Here is a 16,378-nt window from a genome sequence, read left to right on the forward strand (position 1 = left end):
AATTCATTACTGAAGACAAACTTGTTTTCCAATATCGCTAATGGTAATCTTTATTGTGGATAACTAGTTTCGGTAGTCAAAGTTACCATCTTCAGGTCCGAAAAGCATTTATAAGTGTGACTACATAAAAAAAACAACTATAATATATAATGTCGGGTGCAACATAAAAGAAATAACAGGAAATAGGCATATCTCGACAAACAGGTTATTGCATAGGTCTTAAAAACAGCAGAAAAATTACTTGTTTAGTCACACTGGCTAAATGCTTTTCAGATATGAAAATGGAAACTTTGATTACCGAAACCGGTTATCGAGAGTAAAGGTTATTAGCGATCTTGGCAAAGAAGTTTATCGCACTGTAGTATTATCACAGATCGCCCCTTGTTTCTCAAAACGAGTAAAGCAAAATTCATTTATCCCGACGCTACTCATAAGAGTGGTCTCAACCTTCAAACAATCGCTTGGTTCCAACAAAGCTTCAGGAGGTCCAGAGAGCAAACAGAATTCATTGCTGAAGATAAACTTCTTTTCCAAGGTCGCTAATAATAACCTTTATTCTGGATAGCCGGTTCCGGTAATCAATGTTACCATCTTCAGATCCGAAAAGCATTTATAAGTGTGACTACTAATAGCTGGGATTAGAAGCAGATTTACCAACGAGATGTCTGTAATGAGGATGTGAGCATAAATCCTACGCTCAAGACAGAGGCAATCTGACGTCCATTGATTTATATACAGTACAGAAAGTAATTTTCTTTCGCTATCTTCGAGAATCAACCTGTTTTTTAATTACTCTCCTGTCAGCACTGAGAGGTAGAAGGCACCCTCCGATCACAAAACTACTTTGACAGCACTCAATACGTGTCTAAGTATGGTAGCAAAATAAAAGCGTGATTTACGGAGAGTCTGAAATAAAAACAGGTGTTAAACTTTAACTAGTAACTATCCTCTCGGAGATAACGATCCACTGCTTTTTTTTCTCCGTGAGTTTGCAGGATCCCGCCAGTACCGGTAGCTACTAGCACTTGCGTTAATTTAATTTGGCCGAAACGCTAACAGGTGAACGATGGCATGCTGCCTGCAGGCGAATGTCGGAATGTATGCTCCATCCGTGACCACAGGCTCGCGTGTTTCTGTTGATAAGCGACGGAGGTTACCATCGGAGCACTGGGCCAATGGCGGGGCTATCGATAGCGCGAGTCGCACGAGGAAACGTCAGTGGCGCGGCAGATAGCGGCGCTGGCGATCAGGCAGTCAGTCGGTACTCACATCCGGGAGGAGAGCCGTTCTTGAGCGTGCACCTGTAGGGGTAGTAGGTGCCTGGCACCACCTTGCCGTACATCGTGCGGTCCATGGCGGCGGCTGGCTCGCAAACGTCAGGCCGGGCGCGCGTGCCTTGTTGTCTAGACAGCAGCGGCCGCGTATTGTCGTCGTTTTGTGTCGGCCGTTTCCCCGGTGTCCTTTATTTCGGGTCCGCGCGCGTCGGCTGCGTCGGCGGTGCAGTGCGCGTGCGCGTGGCTCCGGGCACAGACTGAGGGCCGCTCTGTTGCCGGCACGGGCGTGAGCAGCTGGGCGGCGCGCGGGGGCGGCGGGGTGGGGGCGGGGGCGCGGCCAGCACGCGACACACGGCGCCTCGCCTCGCGTCGCGTCGCGTCACGGCACGGCACGGCACGCCAGGCCGCTCGGCGTCGGCGTCGGTGTCGAATGCCGCCGCAGCAACAGGTCCGTGGCCCGCAAGGTCGCGTCGCACAGCTGTTTCTGTACGTGCCGCGAGCACAGCACGCTGCCGCACTGACAGCCGCGGCAGTTAAATCCGTGCTCTGCACAGTGCCGGAGCTGGTAACTGGGCGCGCCCCGGAGTGTAAGGCTCCGTGTAGGGAAAGTATGGCCAACTCGCCGGCGGCGACCATATCGGGTCTATCGGACTTCCGGTCATACAATTACCGCTGCAGAATACCGTGGTCCGCATAACTTACGGACGTGCTAGATAAAGTAATGTAACATACCGGTGATTATAATTAAGTGCAGCTACTCACAGAGGTTCGGTGTGGGCTGTAATTACCATATGGTAGCGAAACTTGGTAGCTATTCTAATGCGTTAATGCGGAACTTATTTACGACAATTTTGGCCAAAAAGTGCAAATCTGGCGGTGTGAATGCAAGAAAGGCGTATGTAATGGACTAGGAATGGGACGTGGGCAGAAAAGATTAAACAAGTGAGAAAGGAAAAACGTTTATTTTATTGTTACCCGCCGCTTACGCAATTTATTCAACGTGGGCACATCCGTTAAACGACGTGATCAATTGCTGCCCGCAGCAGTTCCGCTGGAATATGAGCAATACGTTCCGGTATATTGGCCTCGAAATCAGGTAGAAAAATGGTTCAAATGGCTCTGAGCACTATGGGACTTAACATCTGAGGTCATCAGTCCCCTAAACCTTAGAACTACTTAAACCTAACTAACCTAAGGACATCACATACATCCATGCCCGAGGCAGGATTCGAACGTGCGACCGTAGTGGTCGCGCAGTTCCAGACTGTGGCGCCTAGAACCGCTCGGCCACTCCGGCCGGCTGAGATCAGGTAGAGACCGAAAGTGTCGCTGATGAAAACGTGTTGCTGAGGAACGCGTTCTAAAAGATGTCTCCAGAGCCAAACGTTACATTGATTCAAATCAAGTAATCCTGTAGGCTATGCACCTGGAAAACCTCTGGGGATAACACGTTCGTGGAAGATTGCATTAAGCGGATCTTTCACTGGCCGAGCGACATGAGATGTTGCCCCACCCTGCATCAAAAGTGGTTTCCACACAGTTGTATTCTTCCTAAGAAGGAATCACATGATACACGACGAGGTCCCGAAAACTGGCAGACGTCACGATAAATCTGACAGGCCCCCCTGGGTGTATTCTCTTGACAGGAGAACGCACCGAGGGTAAACGTGCTTTTGAATACACACCAGAGAGTCACATTCGGCGGGTGTAATGGCTCTCCGTGCACAACACGCGGTTTTACAATACCCCAAATTCGGCACTTCTTGGTATTGACGGCACCCTGTAGTGTAAAATGTGCCTCATCTATCCACAGAATATTGCCCAGTCATATGTTGTTGAACTTCGGTCTGTGCCAGAAACTGAAGAGCAAATTCAGAACAATGCTGTGGATCATGAGGTTTAGGACCAACTGGTGCATGTTGTGTCTGGTCAGTTGCAGCAACAGCAAACTCGTCACTAACTTCCACTGGAATAAGACGCCTTCCTCTTCCAGGTGTCACACAAAGCTCACCAGTGTTTTCGAATTTCATCGTCATCCTCTTTAAACCATTTCATGACATCTCTCCTCAGATCTTTCAATCAGCGATACTCTCAGTGGAGCAAGATAACTGCTGCTGTTCACATAATACAGTTTCGCTAACAGCGGTCTCTTTTTCTCGATAGCCATATTGTTCACCCACGTCAAATGCCAGCGCCACGTTTCCACCTCGTGGCCACAACTGGAACTAATTTTTGCTCCTGCGTAAATCGGTTCCGTATTAACGCATTAGCATAGATGCCAAGTTTCATTGCCATGATATAATCACAGCCCACACTGGACCTCTGTGAGTAGATGCACTTCAATTATAATCAGTATTATTAATAGCTCGTAGAAATCAATGATACTGCCGGAGTATGTTGCCAGAGGTCTCCCAGTTGTGCGCAGAAAATTGAAAGTCACATGTCGGGCGTTAGCGTGGTTACATCGCCAAGTGGAACTGGCTCCGCAGTACGGGGCAGCTGAAGGAATCGGGAACGACGGCTTATGTAAATGATTGAGCAGTTACGGTGCACTGTGGGCTATGTTCCTCATTACAACATGGCTTAGAGACAAAATCTGGATGATTTAACAGCCCTGAAGTTTAGTATTGCTCAGAGCATTGTCTCGCGAGCATGGGGACCATTCCGAACCACAGGCACTGCTGCCCGGACGGCAGGCTGTCGACCGCGGTCAAATACTATACAGCAGCAAATGCCCGTTACATTGTGCGACAGGCAAGAAAAGGCCACCGTCAAACACCGAACGCAGTTGCAACCACATTTAACACGCCACAGTGGCATGACGACTGCGGGGGTGGCCTCTTTGCTCGACGATCAGTACGTTGTGTTCCGTTGACATCCGCACATCGGCAGCACCGTTTCCGTTGGTGCCAAGAGCACAGGTACTTCACCAACCAGGAGTGGGGTCGCGTGCTCTTCTCGGATCACAACAGATTCAATCTGGGTAGTGATTCTGGACGCGATCTCATACAGTCGCACCAAAAAGTATTGGCACACGTGCGTATTTATCGTTGCTGGTTACAAACGCCGCACCTTCCGGTACACAGCACATGTACGTGCTACCTCACATACCAGACGTTACAATTGTGCCCACAGTGCCTACCATTAACAAAGAAATGCAGTGTTAAGGGCAAACATGTATCTCCTCTGCACACAAAGAGTATTGAGACAGAGCGTGGCTTCTCTGTATATTGCTCCAACATTTTGAAGACATGGCATAGCAAGAAAAAGGTTTCGAATGAGTAAAAAACACATTACTAGTCTTGCGCACAGAATTAGCAAATGTTTTGTTACCCGTCATTCATTGTGTAGAAGAGTTTTGCCACTAAAGAGATTGGGGGGGGGGGGGGGAGAGAGATGGAGGGCATTTGACAAATCAGCCAGGTTTGTAAAAATCAGAGTTGTTTCAAATCAGGTCGATTTTCTGTTTCGGTAAATATATATAAATATACATATTTATTTTTAGTTAAAATGCGCTTCTCTTAGTCACATAAAGGAAATGCGTAACTTCCTGCTCATTGGAATAGAACTACTTTTCCTTCATTCCACTAAAGATCGCGTCGCCCACATTAATAACATTTTGAAAAGCAAGTAGGATCTTGACCCCCAAAAAATATGACTCAAAAGTCGTGTTGTGTTGATATGGCGTGGATGCCGACAGTGGAAGCTGAAGTCCAGCAACCAAACCTGTACTTTCAGAATTGGAGAGTTTACAGAATCAACTGGAAGCGGTGTTGGGAAACTTGTTTACGGAAAATGCATTAAACGCAGTGTGTGTACCTGCGGACTGTGGTTCTTGGAGCAATTCTGCTCTCCGAAATACACTATTCGTAAACATTTTCGCACCACAGACGTACGTATGTGTGAAAGTGCGTGGGCTTATGTTCAAGAGGAACGAAGAATGTAAGTATAAGTCTTCTGCATCTAAAAGAAAATATCGTTACTGTAAATAAAAAAAGTGCATTTTTGTTTGAATTGGAGGCAACATTTCATTAACAGCGAGGTAGGTATAGATAAATCACTAGCTGAATTTTCGCACGTATGAGGCGACAGTGGTTCCGATCCAAAGAATAATTGATGTAAACTCACCTGTTTGTAAGGAAAAAGACAGTAAATTTTTTTAAGCCCCAGTGCAGTCTTCCTGTATAATCCTTATAACCGACACTAGAAACTACATGATTTCTTTCTTTCCCAAAATCGAAATAAACCGGCCATGGGCACTGATGTGACTCTCTGGATGCAACGCTGAAAACCTGCGAAGTGAAAGCCAACAGCCTTCCAAAGGGCTACGTGGAGTATTCGCAAAGTGCTTCAAGGATGCAGCTATATCTACGACTGTAAGTGTTGTTATTCTGAGAAAATGTGAAGGTCGTCCTCTACTTGTTTCAAGCAGTAAGCGACAGTCATGTTCGGCCACAGAGAAAGTTTGTGCCAATATTTCTTTATTCTACCAATGTCTCGTATACCATTCTGTCTATCTGACAAAACTCCTTGTGATATTCCTCCTTCTTGCTTTCCTTTCAGGTGTGAGAATCTTTTTCTTATTTTCGTTGATTCTTCCATTTTAAAAATATTTAGTTATTTCACATCGCCGTTTATAAATCCACCCAGTTTCGTACAGCCTTTCAGGGATCTCAGGAACCTCAGTTCTGATTCACGTACGTTATTGAGATATTCAGTATTCACCAACCATGTCTGTATTACAGCAAAGACGTACAGGCATCACTTTAAAAACTTTCACTCTTGTTTCTTTCCTAGTTTTCCACGAGGAAGTTCTTCGAACTATACCACATATGACGTGCTACTTGTTCAGTGATCGATATCAGGCTCAATATCGTAATTATATCACAGCCAAGGTATTAGAAAAGCAGGAATGTGCATTCCTTTCCAAAGTTTTCTGATAGATCTTTGCACAGAGGCTTTCGTAGTTTTGACATAAGTATTGTAAGAATTCTGATCAGAATAAACATAAAGAGCCCCAGAGCGAGATGCATTATAGCACAAGCTCCACGAGACACACTCTGGACCGAGCGAGGTGGCGCAGTGGTTAGCACACTGGACTCGCATTCGGGAGGACTACGGTTCAATCCCGTCTCCGGCCATCCTGATTTAGGTTTTCCGTGATTTCCCTAAATCGCTTCAGGCAAATGCCGAGATGGTTCCTTTGCAAGGGCACGGCCGATTTCCTTCCCCACCCTTCCCTCACCCGAGCTTGCGCTCCGTCTCTAATGACCTCGTTGTCGACGGGACGTTAAACACTAATCTCCTCCTCCTCCACACACTCTGGAATTATTTCTGCTATTTCATACATTGAAATTGTTTTGAACTGGCTGTTAAATTGAAAACGACGCCGTCAACTTTCGCCTAAGTCCTATGACCGAAAAATCCGGCAACCTCGCAGAAGCAGCCGCCGCACACGTCGCCTTACTCGACAGATGCTCTCAGGCGTTGACACCGCTCCTTAAACTGCGAGGTCGCCTGCTGATTCCTGCTACCGACAAGCATGAGCTCTGACGTCTCGTTGCTCTTCCACCGCACAAACATATGTTACATTGCGTGTGCTGCTGTAGAAAATGCGCCAGGGAGCACCTAAATATTACCATATATTTCTGTTAGGACAATTACATCATACGGCTATCGCTGCTAGCATATAAAGAGACTGAATGTTCATGGGTTCTACTTTTACACACACGTCTCATGCAGAACGGAAAAATAAAGAGTTTTTAACTTTCATACCCGATTCAAAGCCAACGGCTTTGCCGCAGTGGTAATATCGGTTCCCGTTACCGTAGTTAAGCGCTGTCGGGCTGGGCTAGCACTTGGATGGGTGACCATCCGGTCTGCCGAGCGCTGTTGGCGCGCGGGGTGCACTCAGCCCCTGTGAGGCAAACTGAGGAGCTATCTGATTGAGAAGTAGCGGCTCTGGTCTCGGAAACTGACATACGGCCGGGAGAGCGGTATGCTGACCCTCCACATTCGCATCCAACGACGCCCGTGGGCTGAGGATGACACGGCGGCGAGTCGGTACCTTTGGGCCTTCATGGCCTCTTCGGGAGGAGAGAGGAGATACCCGATTCAAAGTGGTGGTGGAACAAAATTTTCAGTGGAAATTGGAAATTTGTGGTAAGTTCTTATAGGACCAAACTGCTGAAGTCATCGGTCCCAAAGCTTACACACTACTTAAACTGAATTACACTAAGGACAACACACACACACACACACACACACACACACACACACACACACACACACACACACACATATGCCCGAGTGAGGACTCTTAACCTCCTACGGGGGAAGACGCGCGAACCGTGACTAGACGCCTCAGACTGCGCGGCTACCCCGCGCGGCAAAATTTTCAGGGCCAGTATCTGGTAGAAAAGGGGAGGAGAAGTGGTGGCGTAAAGTTCTTGATCACCAGACTTGGCGCCAAGGTCCTGATTTAAATATCAAACCCCTCTGTTGTGTTTCATGAAGTGAGGGCATGTGACACTGTTGATGATCCGTCCGTCGGATAAGGACGTTAAGCTTGGCGGCCACCTTGGTGCTGTTCGCAAGGAATAGGCTATGTGCCGGCACCGATTTCACCCTCTCCCTTCTCTCCTCCTCCTCCTCCTCCTCATCATCATACAACACAAACATTGCACTCACTCCACACACCCACCCACCCACACACACACACACACACACACACACACACACACACACACACACACAATACATCATGTACTATCTCAAAAAGTTGCAATGGAGCATGTTGCAAATAAACAAACAAACAAACAAACCTCTTTCAAAGGCTTAAGTTCCTAAATCACCATGATGGTGCAGTTCTCAGTTCGGCGGAAGCCAGTTCAGTTCAAGCAGCAGGATACAAACATACGTTACCGGAGCGTGGGGAGGAGAGAAGACGAAGCGGAGTTCTTGATCACCAGATTGTGAGTCAGATTCCTAGATTAAATACTAATCTCTCTCGAAGTGTTTCTTGGAATGACGTGTCATACAGTGGACCGTTGGCGCCATTAGAGAGAAGCAGGCTACATGGCGCCATCGAGTTACGCCCTGGCCATTCTCTCTCATCGTCTTCAGAAACGTAAACACTACATGAAGTCATCAGTCACCTACGTTAACAAGCTCACTTGATAAAATGCACAAAAAAAACCGCATCAGAAGGAGTTATGCAAATTGGTCGCAAATTGCCATTCGTAAATATATCGACAGAAAATGCAACATTGATCTTTGTCGGCCGATGTATGGATGAATGTGTGGCGCTGCAGTGCAATTTCGCCACGCAGCTGGCAAGGATCGTAAACAGGGGGCATATCGGTAGCAGGGTATAAAGTCTTTTCGAATTTTATTCCTTCTGCTCCGTTTTACAGTTACAAACTATGCCTCGCAGACAGGCGCTTGAACAATGTACGCAGACGTCAGCATTTGAAAGAGGACTGGCAGATGTACTCAAAGAAGCCGGTTGGAGTAATAGCCGAATCGCTTGATATTTGAGTAGGAGCAATGCCACAGTTCGACGATGCTGGCAGGAATGGATGAACCACGGCCGAACACCATGTCAAGAAAGAAGCGGTCCACCCAGAGAGACGAAATAACATGAGGACGGAACAACAGTCAGAGAGGTACTCTCAAAGCCCTTGATCCATCATTATCATCGATCCGACGTGCAACTGGTATTTCAGTGACCACAAGGACCACTAAATAAGCGGCTCGCAGAAAGGGGTCCGTGCTCAGGCACCCCTTGCGCGGACTAGATCTCTACACCGACAAGCCCATTTGCGGTGGCTTCGGACACACTCGGGGTGGAATCTCATTGACTGAAGTAGAATTGTCTTCAGTGATGAGTCCCGCTTTGAACTGAGCCGCGATGACCAGCGAAGACGTTACTGGAGACGCCCCAGACAGCGGTGGCATACCAACTGGACTGTCGCCCAACATACGGCTCGACAACCAGGAGTGATGGTGTGGGCTGCCACTGCATTTCATGGCAGGAATCCTTTGGTTGTCATCCGTGGAACGCTTACAGCACAGCATGCACTTCATGCCACGCTAACCTGGGCTTAATTTCAGCAAGACAATGCCCGTCGGCTGAGGGCGAGAGTTTCTACTGACTGTCTTCGTGCTTCCCAAACCCTACCTTGTCCAGCAAGGTCGCCGTAACTCTCTCCAACTGCGTACGTTTGGAACATTACGCGCTGGGCCCTCCAAGCAGCTCAGGATTTTGACGGTCTAACGCTCCAACTGTACAGAATTTGGCATGCCATCCCTCAGGAGGATATCCAACAACTCTGTCAATCAATGCCAAGCCAAATAACTTCTTGCTTATGTAAGATGGGGCCAGATGGGGACTTACGCGTTATTGACTTGCTCAGTTTGTGAAGCTGTTTACCTTTGAATACATTATTCAATTTTTCTGACACTTTATAGTCATTCGTTTGTCTGTGCACGTACATCACATCTACCGATTACGGTCCCATTCGGGGAATTCCTTCGTGGTGCGTCTTTATTTTGTCATGTGAACCTCCACCCCTGACATAATTCCAGGTAGTGGAACGGTTTGTGTGTGACATTCGACTGTACAGTAAGATTCGGTGCAGTAAGATGAAGGCGTGACAGAATGACAGAAAAGAAAATCGTGTTTCGATGTACCCACGGCCGCGTCATGAACAGAGTTGCCCCATTTGCGTTGGTGTATCAACACGGATTGTCCAAGGCGTGTACGAAGATTGATGTACCACTTCGCAGCCATGTAAGAGAGCGTAAGAACAGTAGTCATGAAAAAAGACTGTAACTGACAGCGACCGGAGACGAGGGTTGTGCTTTGTCAGTGACAACCACTTTCAAATCAGACAGGAATTGGTGCTGTCAGTGAATGCAGGACCATCTCAAGCAATTTCTGAGTGAATTTTGCGAAGGGAACTGCATGCAGTGGACGTCTGGAGTCCAATACCTTGCAAAAGATCACTGCTCACAGAAGCAAATAAGGCTACCTACACGTCTTCGGTAGGTCGAACAACAAAGAAACTCGACAGCAGGTGACTGCAGTCGTGTAGTGGGGTTCGGCCAGGCGCGATTTTCTCTCTTTTCAAATGATGCTGGCTACTGCTGCACTGACGGTACAATGAGGCGTTTAACTCGCAGTGTCTGGAGAGCACAGTTCCGGCCAGAGACGGTTTGGTGCTATTCCGGGAGTCTTTTTCGTATCGTGAGCGATCCAGATAACCGTGAACATGAACCAGAACGTTTTTTTCATCCTTCTGATGGACCACATGTTTCCCATCTTCTACATATTCATGATGAGTATCCTCTTCCTAGATGACGACAGCCGCGTTCAGTGATTTGTTTACGAGCGGCTGTGCACAAGACAGCTCAAAACATACAAAAGATCTGATTATTGTAGAAAAATACGCTTTTCTCCCACTGGCACGAATACGCAATATGCGTTACCATGTTTTCGTAGAACGTCATATTGCGCAGGATGCCAAGAGTGTTTCCTTTTACATATTTTAAAAGACGGTAACACTACGCTAAACAAGCATTACTGGCGGCAAACACGCTTTGGTGTCCCGCCAGAACACTGAATATTCATGGAGCGTTGCGTAGAGCCACGGCAGAATGCAAATGTCAGCTTTTTGTACGATGACGGCATGCAAGCCGTAACAGTACCACGACCCACCTCAATAGCCCTGTACACCAGAGTCACTGTTGTATTGGATCTCAATTCGATTTCCCTCAATCGATCTGGTTTAGTCACACATTTCATACACCTGACAGAAGGTTCGTCCAATTGCTCATACATTGCAAGTACAATAAAACAATTTCGACCGAGGCCGAAAATTTCAACCGTGGCATATATAAACGATATGATGAAGTGATAAGCCCGTCTTGTGGCCAAGAGAAACGTGACGTGAAAGCTGGGTAAGAATCCTTATTTCTGTTTAATGCTGTTAATCATATTTCCGCAACGCTCCCATTCCCAATGCCATGGTTGAAATATTCACCAATACACATATGATTACAGAATATACTTTGATAAAGTAATAGCACTACCAACGGAATTTCAGCTCGAACTAGAAATCTACTCCCTTCTCGTGTCGATGTCCCATCGTCACGCGGTTCGCTTTCCACAAATTAATAATTTGCAATTATTTCTGTATCTTTGCGGCGGATCCCCTTCTTCCCGCCACTCTCTTCAGTTAGCTTACGCGAGACGAGTCTTGTCTGTCATTTCTCTGTGAATCGTGTACACTTGGTTCTGTGTTATCGTTTCTCAAATTTTGTTTTCTGTTTCAAAGGTCGAGATTGGGAGCCAACCCAGCATTTCCCTAAACGAATGTGGAAAAGCGACTAAAAACCAAACTCAGATCAACCAGACCAACGGTCGCTAAGCCGACGTAAGAATTCGACCCATGGCCGTCTCGGCTCCTTGTCTCGCAGTCTAGCGCCCTATGCGTTAAGCCACTGGGGCAAATCTTCAGCACAAATCAAGAAAAATTGTCAAGCGGAAATCCGCACTGGTTATAACTCTATAACCGTTTTCGAATACGTGACTTATCTGAATCTTTCAGAGACAACGCCGGAATACTTCTTTCGAGAAGATCACGACCATTTCTTCACACATCAAAGACAAAGTTATCGCCAGATATGCCCCAGGGAAACGCGACGGGGCTGCTGCTGTTCTCCACACACATACGCGATCTGATGGACAGACTCAGCAGCATTTGCGGTTGTCCGTTGACGACGCTGTGTGTATGAGTAAGTGTCGTCTTTGAGGGACTGAAGGAGATTACAGGATGACTTGGACAGAATATATATTTGATGTGTTCAAGCCGGCCGCTGTGACCGAGCGGTTCTAGGCGCTTCACTCCGGAACAGCGCTGCTGCTACGGTCGCAGGTTCGAATGCTGCCTCGGGCATGAATGTGTGTTATGTCCTTAGGTTAGTTAGGATGAAGTAGTTCTTAGTCTAGGGGACTGATGACATCAGATGTTAAGTCTCATAGTGCTTAGAGCCATTTGAACTATTTTTGATGTGCTCAATGTCAACTTGCTCTGAAGGGTAAGTTAATGCCAGTGAGTAGGAAAAACAGTTCCGTAATGTTCGAACACTATATTAGTGGTGTGCTGCTTGACGCAGTTACCTAGAACTGTCTTGACGTAAAGTTGTAAAGCGACAGAGAGCCGAATGAGCACGTAAGGTTGGTTGTAGGGAATGCGAATGGAAGACTTCGGTTTATTGGGAGACTTGTAGGAAAGTGTAGCGCGTCTATAAAAGAGACCGCATATAGAGAACACTTGTGTGACCTGTTCTTGAGTAGCGCTCCAGTATTTGGAATCCCCACGAGTTACTGGTTCGTTGGTTGATTGGGGTTGAAGGGACCAAACAGGAAGGTCATCAGTCCATTGTTTCAAAGGTGGTCCATTTATACGGGTTTACATCTCAGAAGAGTCATAACGATAAAAGATAACAGGCTAAAAAACGTAAAAGTGCAATCGTGTTGTCAATGGTGAAAACAAAAAGAGGGAGGTCAGCAAGTGGGCACCCCAAGGCTACGCTAGAGGCGGGAAATATCCCACCTCTGATGCAGTACAGGCAAGACCACCTGCTATTCAAAGGCGTGTGTATTGTAAAAGGAGACTAACCAAATCTAAAAAGCGATGAAAACAGAATAAAATGGAGAGGAAAGAGGATCTTGGTCAGGGAGGGGAGTCAGGAATCTCCAAACACAGCTCACAGTGGGAGACACCCCAACCTTCACCGCCCTGCCCCTACTCCAGAGGGAGATTAAAAACCTTAGAACTGAAAATAAAAACTACTTTCACGTAGGAAACTGAGAACCAGTTCAACCATCCGGGAATCGTCTGTCAGTATGAAAGGTAAAGTGCGGGAAAGTCAGTACTTAGAAGGGGGCATTCTACCAAAATGTGGGCTACTGACTGGAAGGCCCCACAACCACAAAGTGGGGGTGGCTCATTACTCAAAAGAAAACCATGGGTCAGCCTGGTATGGCCGATGCGGAGACGACACAGGGTGGTCGAGTCCTTTCGAGAGAGGCGGAAGGAAGAACGCCACGGGACAGCTGTCACCCTCCCAAGAGTAGGCCCATGATTGTGCGAAGTGGGATTTGATATGATCCGTAAATCCGCCGCAGGAGGGCTTATAGGGAAGGGGAGGGGGGGGGGGGTAAGTGACTGCTCCCCCAGCCAAACGATCATCGGATTACGGGAAGACGTCGAAGCAATTCGTGGGCGTGCAGCTGGATTTAGGTGCCATTAGTTTCGATCAACACGGGAGTATTACAGAAATGCTTCGTGACCTCACATAGGAATCCCTCCAGATAAAAAAAGACTTCCTTTGCGCGAAACACTACTGAGAAATTTTAGGATCACGGAGACATGACAAAGAGAAACCAGGTCTCGCGCAGAAGCATGTAGACAGTCGTGTTTTCCTTGCTACATTTGTGAGTGGTACAGGAAAGGGAATTACTAGCAGTGTTACACTGTATGGTGGCTTAATGTGTATGTATAATATATAGATGTAGACACTCTTGCCCAATCGAGAGAGCTCTCTCTGTCTGTAATGACTACGACATCGACGAGATGCTCAATTCCATCCTTTATTTTCAATCTTCTAACAGTATATAACAAAGCTTTCTCTCACCTTAAATAATCGACAGACATTTAAAACCTAACAATTTTTTTCGGAATAAATGAAGGGAAGCTCTTAAGTACACCCTGCACTGAGATCAGTAAATCGCAATGGTGCTCGGTCCGCAGGTAGTCGGATCGAATTCTGGCGCAGGAACATTTTTTTTTCTTTTTCATCTTGAGAATTATGACCATAAAGTGGGAACGAGGTGGGGTGTACATCATCTGACAGCCTAACAATACTTGGTGAATATTCAAAGTACTCCAATGGGTACAGGAAATGAAATACGTTACGAACTGTTTGGTGATCCGAGAGGAAGGCCAAGCGTCCGCTCATGAGTCCATCACCTCCCATTCTTTCGTACACCTTAACATGAATACAGTATTATACTTTGCACTGTTGCAGTCATCCTCTAAATAGTTATGTTTCTGGTACGATGTTAAATGTTGAACGAAATGGCAAAACCCTCCATTACGGTGATAACAGGAAAAGTAAAACTAGATCCCAGCCTATTCCACAAAAGTCTAACAACTGTTACATACATACATATTCACGAAGTCTCTCAGTCAAATGTATTTGTTGCTGCTGCTTCCAAACATATCTGCAAAGCAGGGGTATGGCACGGGCAAGTGGAAGCTGTCAGCAGAATTACCGCACTTCAAGACACTTAAGTTAAAAACTGCACTCCACGAATGACGAGATGATTTATATTAATGAAAGCCGTCACTCGAGACACAATAACCTAGGATGAAGTTTTTCGTTTCACTGCCAAGGCCTATGTACAACATCACCCGGCGAAAATTACGCCGATAATAAGGAGGGGGAAAAGGAAGAGTATGTAACATTCGGTCAAAGAGAGGTCATTAGGAATGGAGCACAAATATGGATAGAACAAGGACAGAGCGGTAACAGGCAGTATCCTTTTAAAGGAACCATTTAGGGCTACCTAAGAAATTATAAATGCGGAGTGCTGGATAGCGCTTCGAATGTCCACGCGCAGGTGAGTTCAGTGTCTTGACAACTGCGCCATCTCGCTCGTTTTGTGCCACTGAACCCTCCAAAAAGTCCTCTTCGATATTTTTCCCGTACAGCCATTCGCTCCAGTAAAGTATCACTAGACGTGCGAAGAACAAAACTATACGATACTGAATCGTCTGATTACGAAGTCGGTATTTCAGCCAAACTTATCGGTGAATGAGTGCCTGTCGATTGGAGTTAACACATTTATTTCTACTGTTGGTGTGAGTCAGAATTCCTAAACAGAAGCGTAGTTACTCTAAACCAACTGCAGTATGTCTTTCGTGGCTCATACAACAACCGTCCAACCGCGTCATTACACTTCACAACTACAACAAAGCACTGGCAAAGGGATCCGGAACGTCATATAAAACTATGAACCAGTTGAACTCAACACACCCATATGGTCTTCATGTCTGTCTGGAATTACTGATTCAAAACAAACACTTTTCGAAGATTTCCATTCGAGCAAATCAACCTAAATTGCTTATAATCAGTAATTACATTTTCGTAGCTGTGTTATCGCTTTGATTGTTGAGGGTACTGGCGTGTCACCGTGTCTACGTGACAAATCTAAAGTCAGACATCAGGCGTGAGATTAGATAAATAAGGAACAGATACTAGTACACATATCAGCTCTGAATGACAGCTTTGTGGCACGGAATGTGAACGTTATTGCACTGCTCTCCTTATCGGTACTGGCTACACGACCGCCTCGGTACTGCCTCCCCTAAAGAACGGAATTGTGTCACAAGATGCAAGCGAACGGAAAAACGATTTGTGCAGAGACTGATCACGGTATAATACGAGGCATTCCGATGGAGAATGTGTGGTGACAGTCGGCTGCCGACATGGCTCATCTTTAGGCTGAAATTTACGCTGATGCAAAGGGGATTTATTAGATAATGTTTTGGTAAGGAACTGGCATTCAGAAATGCACCGTTTGGAAGTAAAAAAAAAGTTTGAAGATGGGGTCTGTTTCAAATCTCCCGCTTCTCGGTATGCACACAGCGGAGACAGTGAGCTCTTATCTGTGTGCTCTTCACGAACTGCTCAAGTCGCGACCCTGCTGTTGGCTAAACAAGGTCTATCTGCAACGCATGCTTTCATACACACTGCCGCCACACCTTGGTGCGCGTCTGTGGAGCACCACAGTCAACCCACTTATATAGTTGCGAACGTACCAGTTTCTCGCAGCCGTTGCTGCAGTCGGACGAAAATGGTGTCATGGGCTGAGGCGATCCTGGAAAGTTCCTCGATACTCGATACATGTGTTGTGCCTCTCTACCATTATTGGCGTACCGCAAAGCGATTTTCAAACTTGTTTAATATCCTCCTCCTTTCTCCGAACGTTGAACTGTATCTTCACCGATCAGCATGTTGTTACGTTGTTC

At 46.5% G+C, this 16,378-nt stretch overlaps 1 protein-coding gene across 2 annotated transcripts in view; it reads right to left on the minus strand.

Annotated features, from left to right (window-relative positions):
• The window catches only part of LOC124714763 (leupaxin), a 496,191-nt gene that overhangs the window by 437,773 nt on the left and 42,040 nt on the right, over window positions 1-16,378 (minus strand). The window contains exon 1 of one of the 2 annotated variants that reach the window (XM_047243049.1): window positions 1,270-1,369. The exons of the other annotated variant lie outside the window; for it this stretch is intronic. Within the exon in view, the coding sequence (XP_047099005.1) occupies window positions 1,270-1,354 (85 nt within the window). The 5' untranslated portion in view covers window positions 1,355-1,369. Of the gene's footprint in view, window positions 1-1,269; window positions 1,370-16,378 lie in introns of those variants that run through there. 2 annotated transcript variants of the gene reach the window in all.

The sequence above is a fragment of the Schistocerca piceifrons genome, chromosome 1, assembly GCF_021461385.2.
Source record: "Schistocerca piceifrons isolate TAMUIC-IGC-003096 chromosome 1, iqSchPice1.1, whole genome shotgun sequence".
In the NCBI taxonomy this organism is placed as follows: domain Eukaryota; kingdom Metazoa; phylum Arthropoda; class Insecta; order Orthoptera; family Acrididae; genus Schistocerca; species Schistocerca piceifrons.